The sequence below is a fragment of the Penicillium manginii genome, assembly GCF_028828005.1.
Source record: "Penicillium manginii strain IBT 31320 chromosome Unknown utg000004l:1.0-7231830.0:1.0-7236170.0, whole genome shotgun sequence".
Classification (NCBI taxonomy): Eukaryota; Fungi; Ascomycota; class Eurotiomycetes; order Eurotiales; family Aspergillaceae; genus Penicillium; species Penicillium manginii.
In genome coordinates, this window is record NW_026643105.1 from 5,370,811 (window position 1) to 5,388,669 (window position 17,859).

Genomic DNA, 17,859 nt, shown 5'->3' on the forward strand with positions numbered 1-17,859 from the left:
CCAAGAGAGAATGAAGCTTCTTACTTTAGCAGTCCTGGGCTTCGAAATTCTTTTTGGCAGTCCTCACATTGTAGCGAAGAGACGTTGGCTGTCATGGAAGATAGGGTATGTCCCTGAGATTTTGATGAGATAGAAACCACGCCGGAAACACAACCTTCTTCTTCAATTTGCTCATCTTGAAAATATTCTTCTGTGGGTTGTAAAGCGATTTGCTGCTGATGTTGCTTTCCATCATATCTTGTGGTATCAGGAACCCGGGGTTGAGAACTTGACACGGAAAATGCACGGGGACCAAGATTGTCCGACACGTGTAGCCACGCTGGAACGACAAGTCCATCATTCAAAAATTGTTGTTGTTGATGTTCAAGAAGATTGGACTGTCGGTCGGTGACTTTAGGTGGGGCTTCTGGTATGTGTCTTCGCTGCGGAAAAAGATGAAAGTAGCTTCACCGTTGTAAACCCCGAGAATTCAGACTGATCACAGATTGGATATTATAGAGGGGACAGACTGGAAGCCCAGCCCCTCAATTAAAGCAACATAGAAAGCAATCCTCGTTTTAATGAATGATGGAAGAAGTAGTGAAAAGTAAATTCAAAGGCGCGGAAAAGGAATGACAGTGGCAGCAGGTAAAATAAAGAGCGATAATGACAGGCCAGCTGCCCCTGGGAAAGAAAGAAGAAGAAGAAAAAAACATAATAGGGAATTGTCAGCTCTTTATGCTTTTCGAATTGCAGTTTGAAATTGATTCCCTAGTCTTGAGTATGTACTCCGTACCTCTAGTAACAACCCCAAGATGGTCTCGGTCAGCAGTGGGACCGTGCGAGGGGGGGCCTCAAAGTGCAGTCTTCTGATTGGCGAGGACCGACCATTTCGCAAGCCAGCCGGACTATCAAGCTGCAATTCCACTACCAGTCTAGAAATCTCGAGTTAGAAGAGATGTGAATTGGGTATCGGCAGAGCCGATCAGAAGGGGGCCTCACAATGAAGCATCATAATTGAACGATCGACCTGTGGAATACGAAATCACCTGAAATTTTTCGGGCTAGAATATGCACATGGCCGTTATTATCTGTCTTGCTAGCTTGCTATGATTCTCGACAAAGCCAAGCTCCCTGGAATAAGGAGGAATTGGTGTCGAAGTCAATGAAACTGACCCGAAGAGCATACTAGTATAAAGACGATCATTTCTCCCAAGCAGAAATGCATGACCATTTCAAAGACCAAGACAATAGTAACAGCAAAGGAACCACTCTCTAACAATGTCATCCATCTTTTGCTGCTCTTCTCCTTCTCCTTACCGACCGGCTTATCTATCACACGAAGCCAAGTTTGACCCTTTCATTATTTGGGCCAAAGGATCTGAATCATCCCCCTCTGCCGATTCAGCCTCTTTCTTCCAGGACCCTAATAACCTGCCACCTTACGCGGTACAGTTTGTTCGGCAAGTCAATTTCGGTGCTATCGAGGCCAAAAGATACTTCATTCCTCATTGCAAAGCAGGTGGCAGTCAGATTGAGTTCGTGGAAATTACCGAGCAAGATTTGATCACTGGGAACTTCCAGAAACTCAATTCGTATGTTCAATGAATATCTGGCATCCGTTAAAGCACAGCGATCTCATTTGACATAGGTACAAAAACTTCAAATGCACAACGCACAACAAGTTCTTCGAAGTCAATCTGTACCAAAAGAACCCGGTCAATCAGCACCATTGGAGATTGAATATTGCTCGTCCAGCTAGCGAGATTGATCTTTGAATCATAGATTCAAGATTAAAACTTTAGTTAGTGCAGCACCCGCCACAATATCCAATTCTTTGTCTTCGTCTCTCGTTCGTTCCAGGGTCTCGAGCTCCTCCTTGACCAATCTATAAAGCTCTTTGATGACCGAAAGTGTGTAATCCTAGGTACTAGTACTAGGTAGATCATACCAGGTGATTCATACAATTTTGGTGGTGTTTTTCTAGCAGTATTCCCTTTTGGTAGGATATTATCTAAAGTTTTCACCATTATTACTATCATGGCCGTCACCAATACCTTTGCTTGCGAAAAATGCGATACCTAGGTACTATTTAGTCATGCCCAGGTGAGAATTTGACCTAAAAATATTCTCGATTGGGTTGTACTGGGTTGGGCTGAATATGTTCTCCCGATGTCTAAGACTACTAGTAGTTTTCGCTAATTATCAGGGGATAATATCATGATGCTGAAGATGAGCTGATTTGACCGGAACACTAATAATATTAAATGGTAACTTGGAATATAACATGCTACCGTGCGGTAGTCAAGACCGGAGGATGGAGCATGGGCTGTCTTGAAGGTCATTTCGAACGTCGGGGTCTATCGGAGTCTCAACTATACTCATTCGGTCCAAAATGCCCCTAGAGCGAGTTCCGGGGACATTCCAAACAAGAATTCTAGGACGGGTCTTTCGTACTCTTACATGGGCTTCTAATCTTCCCGGGAGCTCGAGCTTGGCGATGGTCCGCATGGCTGCTGCGGACCAACAGCAAATCAAGGAATCTGCGTCTCGGTTAGCATCCTTCGTCTTAAAAGCTTGATCGTAATGCCGAGGTGCTTGAAAAAGCACCTGTGATGTTTTGTTTGATGATGATAATAGGTATTGAACGCCAGGTGATCATTGGTGCGAAGTCTGACCGACAATATTATTAGGCTGCGGCAAAACCGCAGTTATGCATAGCAGATTATTTCCATGGCCGCAAGATTGCGGACTTAGGTACCTAGTGATTTGATGTCCATGGTGAATTATTTCTCTTTTTTAAAAACATGTGTTCTAGTTTCTCTAACATAGTTCACTATTTATGCAAAAACTAGTTCGGCATGGTTCCTGATCCGCATGAGCTTCATAGTACTATTACAAGGATTTCAAAAGGTTATACGCCATGGTGCGCCGGTGTCAATGAAAGAGAGATATTAGAAGTTGCGACGAGTCGGATTTTCATCCCAGAAAAAAAGATAGATATCTCATTGAAATGGAGATCGATACTTCCAAGACAGGACCATATTCCCGCGGGCCAAGAGCTACTAGTAGTACAAGGTTCACTCGAATATTCAATTTCTTCGGGTGCAAGAGTATCCTATTCTTCGAGGCTATGTCTTTTACTCATTCAATGTTCACAGCGCTGTCAAGGTGGAGCTGACGATCAGACCAATGTGGAGAGGTGCCCACACCGCGCGGGACGCTCACGCACGATCGTGATATGACCCATACTCACCTGCAGGCCACTAGTCTATATTCTGCAAATGTCCGGGCTGAGAACGCAAGGAGCGTGCGCGTTTTCAATTTGGTTAAATAGTCATCACGCAGAGAATTTTGCCATTACTCAGTAGAAGGCCCCCGCCCGCCCAAATCGTAGACCCTGCGTTTCGAAATTGTGACCACTCCATTCGCCAAGCAACATGTTCGATGGGTATCTTGGCAAGAGTTTGGATTCCATCACCCTTTCTCCTAATTTGTTCTTCTACACTACGGGCACTATTTTGATCGCTCGATTACTGCAAATTTTGGCATGGCGATGGTGGTTTCATCCCCTTTCTTCGGTTCCTGGACCACGGCTAGCAGCTGTCTCTAGTCTGTGGCAGATGTGGCAAGATGTTGTTCGTGATGGGGACGCTGCTCGAGCTATTGACAGACTTCATCGCGAATATAGTGAGTATGATTTCACGACCATGAGGCTTAGCAACTAACTTCGTAGATACTGATATTGTTCGCATTTCTCCAAACCACGTCCACATCAAGGACCCCGAGTTCTATTTCAAGTTGAGTGTTGAGGTTATGTGCTGTCTCGCTGCAGAAACTAAAGATGACATAGGATCTACAATGTTGGTCCGGGATTTGACAAAGACCCGGGCTTCTATTCTAAGCTAGGGGTGAATTCAATCTTGAGCGCTGACACCAACTCTGCCCGATCTATGCGGAGTAAAGCAAATGCAATCGTCGCCCCGCGAGACTGGGGGTCAATGGTGGAGAAGGCTTATTCCACCGCTAAGCACGCTTCCGATCGACTTGTAATCCACTCTGAAAGAGGCGAAGATATCGACCTGTTCCATACATTTCGCAGTATATCGGTATTTATCCCATGAGACCTTTGTCTTCTTGCGTTAGCTATCGATCGTTCCTGATTAAAAGATTCCTAACTAGACCGATATAATCTGCAATTTATGCTTCGGGTTCGCTCCTGATTTTGTCCAAAGACCCGGGGATGCATCGAAACTTTTCCATGTTCTTGATATGTGCTTGGAGGGGCTTTGGTTCAGTAAGTTTATGCTTTGAAGTATTGCAAGACCCAGAACCATAATTGATTTATTTTTTCATCTTCAGCTGTCCATATTCCGTATCTTGCAGAATACATCAACAAGATACCAAAGTCCTTGCTCAAGATTTTGCTTCCGGGACTAACTTACTTCAAAGAGGTAGGAGGCTCACTCCAATCATAATGATTGCGCTCAATATTTTATAGCAAGGTGGAGAGTGGGTCGACGGCACTTTGAAGAATAGCAAAAATTCCAGCGTGAAAGATCGCAAATCGACGATCATCGATGCTCTGAACCCTTCGCCCAACCATGATATCAGCGCAACAGATCGCGAATGGCTAGTTGACCAGTCCAATACTTTTGTATTTGCGGGCGTGGATACGACATCTACGATGTTGATGTATACTTTCCACAAGGTCTTATCTTCCCACGAAATTCACAGTCGCTTACAGCACGAGCTACAAAATGCGGATATCTCGATTCAAGAAGGGTATGATTGGAAGACGATCCGAGAGTTGCCCTATTTGGTAGGTTTACCGAGGAGATATCCCTAGTAGTCTCACTAACGTCCGTGACAGAGTGCAGTCATAAAAGAGGGACTGCGGTTGAGCACCGTTATCCCAGGACGACTTCCACGAACTGTCCCCGCTGAAGGAGTGGAATACAAGGGGACCTTTCTTCCCGGGGGTGTATGTCACTTCAACTCTTCCAAACCCCCTCAGAGCTAATGACAAAATGTAGACCGTCGTATCGAGCACAATCTACTCGATGCACCATAATTCGAAAATATTTCCCGAGTCAGATATCTTCAATCCGGACCGGTGGCTAGCTGCGAACAGCGCCGAACTTGAGAGGTATAATGTTGCTTTCAGCAAAGGAAAGAGAAGCTGTATCGGAATGAAGTAAGTACCTCTGTGTTGCACATTTTGTGGAAGGAGATTTCTGATACAGCCATTTATTGCAGTCTAGCATACTTGGAAATTTACGTCACAATGGCACTTTTCTTCAGCCGGTTCGATATGGAGTTAGACTACCCAGCATCGGGAAAGGAGCTGGATTGGGCGGATTGTCTTGCAAGAAGGTCAAGGGATTTCATTAAAGTGAGAATAGTGGCAGACAAATTTTCCACTGTCAGTTGAGGGGTTGAATTGTATTAAGGCGATGTTTTCAATTGAATTTGGTCATAGAATTTTTAATCTGAACTTTGTCTTTTTCCCAAAAAAAAAACTTGAACGGGTTGTCGGTTTATCCTCCTTTCAGTTCGCCCACCTTTCTTCTTTCATAACCGCACACTGGACGAGCAGCTTTTCTGAATGTGAACAGCTTCCAAAAATATATTTCCCTCTAGTACTAGTTCATCCACAAATATGGCTATCCTAACCACTTCTTTTTCGAAGCTACTAGTATGTGATAATGTAATTTCTCTCGTTTATACTATGAGTAGCTAATACTACCTTAAGGTATACTAATAGGGAGTATACCTTCTTCTTACTACAAACTAAATTACTTCCTTTTAATGTATTCGGCGTTAATAGTATATTCGAACTTTTTGGTTCTTCTCCCGGTCTCTCAGTTCTTAGGGGAGTGTTAGCCTGAAAGGCAGCAGGCCATACCTAGCCCGAGGTAGCTTCCTTCCTTCAATTTACCTCCAAGTTACCTTCAAGTTCTTTCACGCCTCTCTCTCTCTCTCTCTCTTCCATACCACTAAATTTATCAATTCTATCACTACCACGCGTACACATCATACATTCCGTACAGATAGAAAGCATAAGTGTAGCCGTGCTCCTTCAGAAGCCTGCACCCCCACTCACTGAGATGCACTTTGTCCCAGTCTCACAGCTCATCACATTGATGTCCTGGAGCTTTGTGGGCGGAGAATCGGTTGATTGAAATCTCATGCCGATAACCACAATTAGCCCTCAAGGTAAGTGACTGAAGCGTCTACCTCTGCCCTGTGTGGTGATAGTAGAAAGGTACTGATACCACCTGAATAGAAAAGCGTGAAATGAACGATAGAACAGTTGGAGGGGCTGTTATCGCGGTAGCGATCTTCTGTTTTGCTGTCATCGCAGTGAGGACAATGATTGCCAAGTACAAATGCCATTGCATAGACAACTTGTTTGAGCTCGAGGGATATCACCAACCGATACCAGTGACTCCAGCTCCTTCACCCCGTCCACACGCACCGCCTACGCCCGTGATAGAGAGAATGATGGATTTATCCATAGAGCTTCCTCCTCGCCAACCATTCCATGTGTTTAACCCGGGGGATTTTCAGGTCGGGGCGTCGCAATATAGGCCCCGTTATCAATCGCCAAGGCGTGAGAGAGACAACCTGACAGGTGATCCAGATTCTGATTCAGTCAATATCGAACTTCCACCGCCCGCTTATGTTCCTCCTCCTCGCTACAAACATTAATGAGAGCCAGAACCAGAGAGAAGTAATCCAGAATGGGATCACGAATAGTGTAGTAGTACTACATGATGTGAAGTTAAAGTATACTCCGTCGTAGTTAGTTATTTACTCCGTAAATATGCTTAGTCACGCTCCTCCTCCAAAGTGGATTCCCCCCCCGCGTGCCAACGGGAGGGATGTGATTGGCTCGGGCGACAGTCGCAAGCTGGCCTGATCCGCGTGGAGCTGCCAATGCTACTGCCATCCCATTGCCATATTACTCCGTGCCATTGCCAATCTCCATCCTTTCCCTTCTCTCCTTATCCCTCGGGTGCCGCTGTATTGAACCTACCATTAAGGTCCGTATCACTCTTTTGTTCACTTATGGTTTTCTTCCATTTTTATCATCCCCTTGATCTCCCCTCCACCTCCCGCTTACCCTGGCATTAACACGCGTCGTAGCCATCAAGATGCGTTTCACTTCGCTTGTCGCCCTCCTTCCTGCCATCGCCCTGGCACAGGAGCAGGTCCCCCTGGCCGACCGTGTTCAAGGATGGTTCAACAAGGCCAAGACCTACGTGCCAACCGCCGTCCCCGCCGCCCCCATCGAGAAGTTGGCTGAGACTGTCTCTGAGAAGAGTGTCACTCCAGTGACCCTTGAGAACTGGCAGTCCATCCTGACCCCCGGCACCCAGGAGGAGGACTGGTTTATCTTCATCACTGGTGGCAACAAGACCTGTTTCGGTCGCTGTGATCGCGCCGAGAAGGCCTTCAAGGTAAGCACCAAGCGCGTCGCGACTCTCCCTTCCCGCGACCATCGCTGTCAGCATCGGCATCATCATCACCACCATCGAGGACTCCTTTGCTAATCCATCCATCCGTCTAGGAATCCGTCCTTCTCTTCTCTGCCGATCCTACCGCCCCCAACCTCGGTCTGCTGGACTGCGAGCAGGAGCGCGTTCTCTGCGCTGCCTGGTCCTCCGGTGCCCCCTCCGTCTACTACTACCAGGTTCCCCAGGCCCAGCCCGCTGACCAGGAGCGCCTCCCTACTCCCCTGCACGTTCTCTACATGAACACCACCACCGTTACCCCCCAGGAGCTCTACGAGATCCACTCCAAGAAGACCTTCCTGGACGTTCCCGCCTACGAGGGTGCTTTCCACCCCACCGACGGCTGGGTCGCCAAGTACCAGCTCACCCTGCCCTTCGGTTACTTCATCTGGGGCATCGGTGCCATCCCTAGCTGGGCGTTCATGATCGGTATCAGCTTCTTCAGCCGTACCTTCATGTAAGTTTCGTTCCGTTTTCGTGGTGTATCCGCCGCGGACGGACTCTTCATCCCACCCTTCCACATCGATACTAATAGCGAATCTGATTTAGGGGTCGTCGCATGGGTAACGTCGGCGCCAACCGCGCTCCCGCTGCTGCTCCTGCTGGCAGTGCGAACTAGAGAGAGATTTTGATCGACTTTGGGTATGGTTGTACATAGTGAGCGGCCGGCTATTTGACGGGCTATTTGACGGGAACAAATGCAGTTGGGTTGGCCTGGCATGGCTTCCAGAAGATACCTGGTAGGGTTCAGTGCGGGCACCATATTGAGATGGCGTTTCAAGAACTATTAGCTTTTTTTAATTTGATGGGTGACATTTCTGACAACCTGAATCGTGTAATTGCCGGCGTAGCGTGCCCCTGGCTAGACTGGTTTCGGATTAAAAGCGGTGTTCTTACCTAGAGAGTGGCCAATAATTGTTCCGCTCTCATTCCGTTGGGTGCCTGTAGACCGAGTCGTAAGCCCTGGGGTATAGTCCAGTATTTTATGTCTGGGGTAGACATAGTTTAATTCGGCATTCTAGAAAAGGGTAATGGTTGGCTGATCTCTAGCGGCGAGGCTGGCTTCCAACAAGCGATTTGAAGTGATTAATGCACATTAAGGTCATGCTGAAATTTGTCATTTTCATTTGTGAATGTCCAGCATGTAATTGTCGAATTCTTTGATCCAATTGATCACCAATCTTGAATTCCAGTCTAGATCGACATTGCTTTGTCATGTGGCAAACCTTGCACTAATCGGTACTTCACATGCGGGCGCCTCCGAAAACCAGCCTTACCTAAGGTACCTTGACTAGAGTACAGTAACGAAGACAGAGAGATAAAGAGTGATCAAGCTCCACAATGCGACCAATCTTTGGATTATCGCTGTTTCTTTAATTCATGGCCTCGCAATATAGTACATAGTTTTGTAGAAAGACCAAATTTGGGGTTGAGCACTATGTATGACGTAGAAGAGTCGAGCTCTTAAAGATCGCATAGAGAACTCTCAAGATAAGCCCTAACTGGGGTACGTCAGGCACTACGGAGTACGGAGTGGCTACTGTACCACAGACTGGATGGACCCTAGAGATATTGAGTGATGGAGTGAATAACTATGAGAAATTCACCGGGCAGGCCCATTCAGTGCCACTTTAACCCCGACCCCGCCAGGCCGATGTCGGTTGCCAGCAGATCAAATGGATTGCAGCAGAGCTGAGCACCAGTAACAAGAGACAGGGGAATAGTGCAAAATCTACTTTGTACTCCGTCTACGTATGTATCCCATGTCAACAAGTCAGAGGCAGGAATGCAATGCAATGCAGAGGCAGAGGCAAAAGAGGAGCCAAGGGCGTGCCAGCAATGCCGATCCAATTGAGTCATGGAAGCGAAGCCGGCGAGCAAAAAAAGCAGAAAGTAGTAAAAGAGCAGAAGCCAAAGAGCAAAGACTGGTCCTCCCCACTCAAGTTTTTCCCCACTTGTGACCTGCTTGGGCAACCCGCGGATTTTTTTGATTTTTTTTTCCCTTTTGCCGCCTGCGAGACGAGGAATCGTGATTACTACGCACTCAACGACCCCACTGTCCTACCAACTATGACTCTTATTCTTTCCTTCACTCCATCATAAATATTCCCCTACTCCTTTTTTTGGTTCCTTATTTTAGGTCCAATTCGTCTCTTCGTGAATACTCTTTCGCATCTTCCCTCAACCCCTCCACCCCACCTCTCCATATCCATCCACAATGTGCCCCGGCGCTGACCACGAGGCCAATGGCCCCCCCCGCCGTCGCAAACGGAGCCGCTGCCAATGGTATGTCTAATGAGCTAGCTTGAGAATACCCAAGTTACTCAATGTCCTTTCAAGAACTCGGCATTCTAAAAGTTGTACTACAGGCGAACACCCCGGTTTCACCGGCATTGAGACTCGCCAGAACCCCCACCCCGCCACCCGCAATCCCTACGGCCACAACGTCGGTGTGACCGACTTCCTGAGCAATGTCTCCCGCTTCCAGATTATTGAGAGCACCCTCCGTGAGGGCGAGCAGTTCGCCAATGCCTTCTTTGACACTGAGAAGAAGATTGAGATCGCCCGTGCCCTCGACGACTTCGGTGTTGACTACGTGAGTCATTGATCTGCATAGACAATGTGCAGAGAATGTCCAATCTTGAAACCGCGAGACTAACCTAGCTTTGCTTGGGTAGATCGAGCTTACCTCCCCCTGTGCTTCGGAGCAGTCCCGTGCCGATTGCGAGGCTATCTGCAAGCTCGGCCTCAAGGCTAAGATCCTCACTCACATTCGCTGCCACATGGACGATGCCCGTGTTGCCGTTGAGACCGGTGTCGACGGAGTGTGAGTCACCAACAACCTCCACAGAACATACTCACGCAGGAACCTGAGTAACTGACTTGGTTACAGCGATGTCGTCATTGGTACCTCGTCCTACCTCCGTGAGCACTCTCACGGCAAGGACATGACCTACATTAAGAACGCTGCCATTGAAGTTATCGAATTCGTCAAGTCCAAGGGCATTGAGATCCGTTTCTCCAGCGAGGACTCCTTCCGTTCCGACCTGGTCGATCTTCTCTCCATCTACTCCGCCGTCGACAAGGTCGGTGTTCAGCGTGTTGGTATTGCCGACACCGTCGGCTGTGCCTCCCCCCGCCAAGTCTACGAGCTCGTCCGTGTTCTCCGCGGTGTCGTGGGCTGCGATATCGAAACCCACTTCCACAACGACACCGGCTGCGCCATTGCCAACGCCTACTGCGCCCTTGAGGCCGGTGCCACCCACATCGATACCTCCGTCCTCGGTATCGGTGAGCGCAACGGTATCACCCCTCTGGGTGGTCTGATGGCCCGTATGATGGTCGCCGACCCCGAGTACGTCAAGAGCAAGTACAAGCTCGAGAAGCTCAAGGACATCGAGGACCTGGTCGCCGAGGCCGTCGAGGTCAACATCCCCTTCAACAACTACATTACCGGATTCTGCGCCTTCACCCACAAGGCCGGTATCCACGCCAAGGCTATTCTGAACAACCCCAGCACCTACGAGATCATCAACCCCGCCGACTTCGGCATGACCCGTTACGTGCACTTCGCCTCGCGTCTGACCGGCTGGAACGCCATCAAGTCGCGTGCCCAGCAGCTCAAGATTGACCTCACCGACGCTCAGTGCAAGGAGTGCACTGCCAAGATCAAGGCCCTGGCTGATATCCGTCCCATCGCCGTCGATGACGCCGACTCCATCATCCGCGCTTACCACCGTAACCTCAAGTCTGGCGAGGACAAGCCCCTCATGGACCTGTCGCCCGAGGAGCAGGCCCAGTTCGCCGCCAAGGAGAAGGAGCTTGTCGAGGCCCAGGCTGCCGGTCTCCCTGTCAACTAGACTGCCTCTCACAGGACGGTGAGAAAAATCATTTGCATATAACTGTTTTTTGAGCATGGGGGACTCGGAACTGGGGAGCTTTATACCTCCTTTCCCGGGACCGTGTGCCGTTATTTCGCGTTGTGGGATTTTCCTTTTCGAATTTGGATGCGACGATTTGATGTGATTTATGCTTGGGACTTATTTCCTTTATGTTTCCTTTTCTATTATGTTTCTTTTCCGCTGGTTTCGATAAAAGTGTTTTCCTTTGGATTCTGCTGGGACCCGAAAAAGAAGTGATGGGGGTGGTGTTTGCGGAGAGTTTCTCTCTATCTTGTACATAAGCGCAGCAGCCTCTTGGGCAATTTATAAGTTGTTTCATTACCTTCATTCAAATCTAGATGTATCTCTGATTGACATTAGGTCCACCTTGTTGCCTATGTGAACCAAGACTCGAAGGGGAACGCACAGCTGAGGGCAAACTCCGACCAGTGAGTCGGCGAGCTAGGCACGTCCACTATAGGAGGGTAGTGGGTAATAAGAGGGGAGAGGGCTTTATTGTATACTAGTAATATTCGGTCAGGCCCTAAAACATCGTATATAGTCGAGGATATTTAAAAAGAACTTGTATTATTTTGCGTGCGTTAAGGTAATACCTCCTAGAGCCTAGTAAACCCTAGAGATCCCGGAATATTGGAATAGCAAGTTAAGATTAAATTCAGCTAAGCTAACTTATATGCTAAATTGCAAAAGCAAAACTCCATGGGTCCCTGTTATCCTAATTCAGTAAACTAGCACTCTGTCATGTGGTAGAGCCTCGGCAGGTTGCGCCACGACGGCACGGGAACGGACCTTACTTAACGTCCTGCTCCGCTCTCCGCTCTCCGCTTCCCCCGGGTCCCTCTCCAACGTATTCTTTCTGTCTCTTTTCTTATCATTAGAGATACAATGAGTTCCGTGCTTCCAGTCGCTTTGCAGAACAAGCTGCTGGGCTATGGCCGGGCGTCCAGTGCCCATCTGTCCGCCTTGAACCTGGACCTGTAAGTGGTATCTCGAACGCGCCTTCGTTCCCCGCGGCCGATCATCATCATCTTTGATCTTTGATCTTGATCTGACTCTACCTGGAATCAAACAGCCTACGAAATATTGTCTTCATTCTGTTCCTCTTTCGATATACGCGCAAAACCTTCTACTCGCTTCGCGGCTACGGTCTCTTCGGAAGTATCCGCAATGTCTACGTTGCCGTCCGTCTGTTCTGCTACTCTATCTTCCTCCGCACCCCAGGCGTCCGCGGCCAGGTCGACAAGCAGGTTTCTACTGCCATTACCAATCTCGAATCTAAGCTTGTGCAAAGTGGACCGGACGTAAATCGCTATCTGACTCTCCCTCGGAAGGTTGGTCGGCAGATAAGATCCGGGAGGAACTCAACAAGTTGGCCGGTCTGGAACACACCCGCTGGGAGGATGGCCGTGTCAGCGGTGCGGTGTATCATGGTGGTGAAGATCTTCTCAAGCTTCAAGCCGAGGCTTTTGGCCAGTTCGGCGTCGCAAACCCGATCCATCCGGATGTCTTCCCGGGAGTCCGAAAGATGGAAGCCGAAGTCGTTGCGATGGTATGCATATATCAATTGGAAATTCCAATAATGGCTGAATGACCTAACTAATATTTCATGCAGGTGCTCAACTTATTCAATGGCCCTGCCGATGGCGCCGGTGTCACTACCAGTGGCGGTACCGAGTCTATTATTATGGCCTGTCTGGGAGCCCGGCAAAAGGCCTTTTATGAGCGAGGTGTGACCGAGCCCGAAATGTGAGTCTCGATTTTGTCGTTGAAGTGGATGTAGACGTGCAGTTGCTCATTGGCCATAGGATTATTCCTGATACAGCCCACGCGGCTTTCATCAAGGCCTGCGATTATTTCAAGATCAAACTGCACCGTGTGCCCTGCCCTGAGCCCGAGTTCAAGGTCGATGTCAACGCAGTCCGTCGCCTGATCAACCCCAACACCGTTCTTCTTGTTGGATCGGCTCCCAACTTCCCCCACGGCATTGTCGATGATATTCCTGCCCTGTCTCGCCTTGCTACGAAGTACAAAATCCCCCTTCATGTTGATTGTTGCCTGGGATCTTTCGTTGTCGCACTTCTCAAGAAGGCCGGCTTCCCCTCTCCTTACGAGGAAGAAGGTGGTTTCGACTTCCGTCAACCCGGTGTGACTAGCATCAGTGTTGACACCCATAAATATGGATTCGCCCCCAAGGGTAACTCGGTTCTGCTCTATCGCAGCAAGGCCTACCGCAGCTACCAGTACTTCATCTACCCGGACTGGTCCGGTGGTGTCTACGCCTCTCCGTCCGTAGCTGGATCTCGTCCTGGTGCCTTGATCGCTGGCTGCTGGGCTAGTCTGATGAATGTTGGCGAGACCGGATATATCAACAGCTGCACTGAGATCATCAATGCCGCTCGCAAGTTTGAATCTGCTGTTCGTCAGCACCCCGTGATTTCGCTTCATATGGAGGTCGTAGGAAACCCCATGGTCAGTGTCGTCGCCTTCCGAAGCAAGAACGGAGCGATCGACATCTACGATATCGCCGATGACCTTTCTTCCAAGGGCTGGCACCTCAATGCACTCCAGTCCCCCGCGGCTTTGCACTGTGCCTTCACTCTCCCTACTGCTAAGGCCGTTGATGCCCTCACTACTGACTTGGTAACCGTCATTGATAAGGAGCTGGAGAAGGCCGAAGAGCGCCGTCGTCAAGGCAAGAGCTATATCCTGAAGCGTGGCGATACCTCTGCTCTCTACGGTGTTGCTGGCAGTATCCCTGACAAGAGCATTGTCAGCCGTCTCGCCGAGGGTTTCCTCGACACTCTCTATAAAGCCTAAGCATTTCCAAGGACTCGACTACTGTATATCATTAACGATCCCTCGCTCCTGGCCTGGATTTCCTTGCTTTCAAGCTCTTTGTTAGCAAATACTGGCTTGCACTTGTTGACACAGCGGCGTTTGCGGTATGTTTATGAAGCCTTCTCTGCGCACGCGAAAACGGTCGGCGCTTGTATCACTTATCCATAATTCAAATTGCACATATTTTGTCTCTTCTGAGTATATTGAAATAGTGTCCGGTATAGTACAGTCAGCGAGATAAGTGGACGTAGAGTACATGACATGAAAAAAGCCCGCTCCATGCAAAAGTTCGACAGAAAGAAAAGAAAAAGGTAATAGAACAGAAGAAAAAGACCACCTCCCTCGTGGTCCAGGTATCCAACCACATCAGCAATGGCAGGGGGAAAAAGAAAATATCGATCGCAGCCATGATTATCGACCCATCAGGCTTGGTCGAATCAAGATACGAAGTCCCATCTTACAGTCCATTGACTTCGCTTCGTTCCTGCTCAGCCCTCTTCTCAACATAGTAGCCAGGATCGGGCTTGCGCTGAAGATGCACCTCCTGCTTTGTCAGGCGGCGGTCGACTTCCTCCACGGAAACAAGCTCCTTCACTCTCATAATCTGACCCGCCACAGACGGAGAGACGGCGTGGAAAACGGTGGCCATACGCTTTTTCAGGCCAAGGGCCTTGAGAACATCTGTCGAGCGGCGGGGAAGACCGATGGCGGAACGGAGAAGGGTGATGCGGAAGAAGCTCATTTTGACAGGGTTTCGAGAGAAATGACGAAGAGGAGGAAATTGGTATGCTGAAATGCGTCCGAGGTGTGCTGTTGAATGTTTCGGATGCTCGAAAGGGTTCGCGGAGAACTGCAATTGATCTCTGCTTCGGAAATGGCCGATGGACGGCAGGATGGTGTTCAAGCGAGAAGGTATTGGCTGGTAAAAGACTCAATCTTGCGGTATGAGTCTGCCCAGAAAGCGAGGATGCAGCTGGTCTGTCGTTGCTCATCGCGAGATCCGCAGATGCGCGGGCCGCAAAATCCAGAGCGGTGTATCACGTGGAGCTGCATTTCTGCCGCGGGCTGGCAGCTCCGCAACTACTTTGGGGTCCAAGTGGGACGGAAATACATGGGGAACCCGCCCATTCCCCCCATTGAACACCTACTCCTTGACAACTCTCCTTGAGTGCACAGTCTCTCATTAGTGCTGCAAGGCCGATTGATTTCCAACAGCTCGAGGCGCCCTCGAAGACCGAATTCGATCGCGAATACAACCACAACCGTCCGCCCTTTGCCGCTAAGGCCACCGTCATCATGGCGCAGAACGGCGCCAACACCGATGGCACGGTAGTCATGCCTAAGCTGGAGGATCTCCTGCGCCATCCGGAGGACTTGGACAAGATCGGTGGATTGAAGGCCGAATATCAACGAAAGAAGACCGCCGTCGACTCCCGACTTCGGGAGGGCCTTCGCGATCAGCTGGAAGCCGTGCAGCGAAGTATTGGTATTTTGACCGAGGGACAAAGACAAGTCTTGAAGACCAAAGATGAGCTACAAGGCATCGACAAGCTATGCGCGGAGTCACAGGATAGTGTGGAGGATTTTGCACAGATCGATAAACTGGCTGGTATTCAACGACAATTCGACGCAACGTTGATGATGAAGAAGGGGCTGGAGAATTTCAATGCGGATATCCAGGAAGTCGAGGAACTTTTAAGGGAGGATGATGATGATCTGGAGAATCAACCAAACCTGCTGAAGGCGCATATGCAGATCTCTCGTCTGCGAGATTTCCGTGATGAGGCAATGGACCAGATTCGCAAGGCGCAGGACAACAGCAGCGAAGAGACTCTGACAGAGTACTTCCAAGGATTGGACTCGGTTATTGACTGGTTTGATGATCATCTGGGTACGGCGTGTATGAATATCATTCCGTTGGTGCAAGAAGATAATAAGAGCATGGTCGTTCGACTGGCCGTGGTTGTGCTTAATGAGGAGAAGAACGACGATACAGTGCGTGCTTTGCAAGAGGCGCAAAAGGATCACAAAGACCTGGCGAGCCGCTTCAAGTCTATGAACATCGGCCCCAAGACCGTTCGGGGCTATAAAGAGAAGTTCTTACAAGCGATTGAATTCTACGCGCAAAATCAATTCGAAAACACAAAAGAAGAATTCCTGGGTGATCCGGACCACCTTGAGAAGAGTTTCCGCTGGTACTTCAACGACCTCTTCACAGTGCAAAAAGGCATGCAAAACCTTGTTCCCAAGAAGTGGAAGATCTATAAGACATATACCGATATCTATCACCGAATGATGCACGATTTCCTTGTTGGGATGATTGACGACCCCGAGGTTCCTGCAGACAACTTGTTAAAGATCATCCACTGGAGTGAGAAATACTACAAGAAGATGAAGAAGCTTGGCTGGGCCCCAGCTGACCTCCAACCTAATCTACTGGATGATCGTGAACCAGAATTGGTCCGACAATGGCAGAGTGTCATTATTAACGCCGTGGAAGAATGGATGGATCGTATCTTCGACACTGAAAAGAAGGGACTCATCGAGCGACAACCAGACGCACTGGAGAACAATTCCGATGGTTACTTCCGCACGAAGACTATTGGAGATATGTGGCGCATGCTGCACGAGCAGGTTGTGGCTGCAGGAGCCTCTGAACGAGCAGACGTGGTCGAAGGTGTCATCGATGCCATGTTCCGGGCGCTAAAGGGTCGACAGAGCGCCTGGCAGGCATTGCTTGACGAGGAGTGCGCCAAGAATAAGGCACCCAGTAACGATCAGCCAGAGGGCGTCCAAATACTCCAGGACTGGCTAGTCGGCGTGGCCAACGACCAGATTGCCTGTATCGATGACAACGAAGACACGGGCCAGATGGGATACTTGACCAGGTTCAAGCGCGACATCGAGCCTTTGGTGACACCAAAGTATATGGCAACGCGCGCCGGCTCCGAGCTAGATGCCCTACGCGATGGCTATGTCGATTTGAGCACACATTGTCTATCACAATTTGTCGACATCGTGTTTAGCGTGGATCTTCCTACTGTTATCCCAGAGCTATTCACCGCGAAATGGTACGGCGAGTACGCGATCAAGCGTATCACCTCTACGTTTGAAGATTACATGGCCGATTACTCGCCCGTACTACATCCTTCATTGGTGGACATTTTGGTCGAGGAACTTTCAGATGAATTGCTCGTGCGGTATCTATCCTCGGTTCGCAACCGGGGCGTCAAGTTCCGCCGCTTCGTGGATCCCTTCACGGAGAAATTCAAGGACGACGTCCTTACAGTCTTTGCCTTCTTTGAAAAATACGAAGATTCTTTCGAGGCCACGATCAAGCAGAAGTGGCGACTTGTTAATTGGTTGGTTCGCTTGCTCGAGACCGACAAGGGTCAGCCCATTGTCGATGTTTACGAGTCTTTCAAGCTCGAATATTGGGATCTCCAGTTGTCGTGGGTGGAAGCTGTGCTGCGTGACCGCGATGACTTTGAGCGCAGTATGCTCAGTGCTGTCAAGGCCAAGGCAGCCGAGATGTCTGTTGAGCGTGGCGTGGAGACGATAATGAGCCGTGTGAGGTAATGATGCCTCTGCTATTAAGAGCCAACTCATGATGATCTGTA

The 17,859-nt window shown here is 49.2% G+C and overlaps 7 protein-coding genes across 7 annotated transcripts; 6 read left to right on the forward strand and 1 right to left on the reverse strand.

Moving 5' to 3' along the window:
• Positions 1-1,260: 1,260 nt before the first annotated feature.
• On the forward strand, positions 1,261-1,757 carry N7533_005699 (uncharacterized protein; the record flags this gene model as incomplete). Its single annotated transcript, XM_057102349.1, has 2 exons — positions 1,261-1,574; positions 1,631-1,757. The coding sequence occupies 2 exons, from the start codon at positions 1,261-1,263 to the stop codon at positions 1,755-1,757; spliced, it is 441 nt and encodes a 146-aa protein (XP_056961979.1).
• A 1,662-nt stretch (positions 1,758-3,419) lies between these two features.
• On the forward strand, positions 3,420-5,180 carry N7533_005700 (cytochrome P450; the record flags this gene model as incomplete). The annotated part of the gene is made up of 8 exons (XM_057102350.1): positions 3,420-3,669; positions 3,716-3,779; positions 3,833-4,088; positions 4,162-4,276; positions 4,342-4,433; positions 4,481-4,801; positions 4,853-4,963; positions 5,016-5,180. The coding sequence occupies 8 exons, from the start codon at positions 3,420-3,422 to the stop codon at positions 5,178-5,180; spliced, it is 1,374 nt and encodes a 457-aa protein (XP_056961980.1).
• A 1,959-nt stretch (positions 5,181-7,139) lies between these two features.
• N7533_005701 (uncharacterized protein) lies at positions 7,140-8,118 on the forward strand (the record flags this gene model as incomplete). Its single annotated transcript, XM_057102351.1, has 3 exons — positions 7,140-7,445; positions 7,556-7,956; positions 8,049-8,118. 3 exons carry the CDS (start codon positions 7,140-7,142, stop codon positions 8,116-8,118), a joined length of 777 nt encoding a protein of 258 aa, XP_056961981.1.
• A 1,599-nt stretch (positions 8,119-9,717) lies between these two features.
• hcsA (homocitrate synthase) lies at positions 9,718-11,359 on the forward strand (the record flags this gene model as incomplete). The annotated part of the gene is made up of 4 exons (XM_057102352.1): positions 9,718-9,785; positions 9,858-10,095; positions 10,178-10,326; positions 10,393-11,359. 4 exons carry the CDS (start codon positions 9,718-9,720, stop codon positions 11,357-11,359), a joined length of 1,422 nt encoding a protein of 473 aa, XP_056961982.1.
• Positions 11,360-12,286: 927 nt separating this feature from the next.
• N7533_005703 (sphinganine-1-phosphate aldolase DPL1) lies at positions 12,287-14,218 on the forward strand (the record flags this gene model as incomplete). The annotated part of the gene is made up of 5 exons (XM_057102353.1): positions 12,287-12,378; positions 12,474-12,648; positions 12,693-12,950; positions 13,014-13,147; positions 13,207-14,218. The coding sequence occupies 5 exons, from the start codon at positions 12,287-12,289 to the stop codon at positions 14,216-14,218; spliced, it is 1,671 nt and encodes a 556-aa protein (XP_056961983.1).
• A 478-nt stretch (positions 14,219-14,696) lies between these two features.
• N7533_005704 (mitochondrial 54S ribosomal protein uL30m) lies at positions 14,697-14,981 on the reverse strand (the record flags this gene model as incomplete). The annotated part of the gene is made up of 1 exon (XM_057102354.1): positions 14,697-14,981. One exon carries the CDS (start codon positions 14,979-14,981, stop codon positions 14,697-14,699), a length of 285 nt encoding a protein of 94 aa, XP_056961984.1.
• A 554-nt stretch (positions 14,982-15,535) lies between these two features.
• Positions 15,536-17,818, forward strand: N7533_005705 (SNARE-binding exocyst subunit SEC6; the record flags this gene model as incomplete). Its single annotated transcript, XM_057102355.1, has 1 exon — positions 15,536-17,818. One exon carries the CDS (start codon positions 15,536-15,538, stop codon positions 17,816-17,818), a length of 2,283 nt encoding a protein of 760 aa, XP_056961985.1.
• Positions 17,819-17,859: the final 41 nt, after the last annotated feature.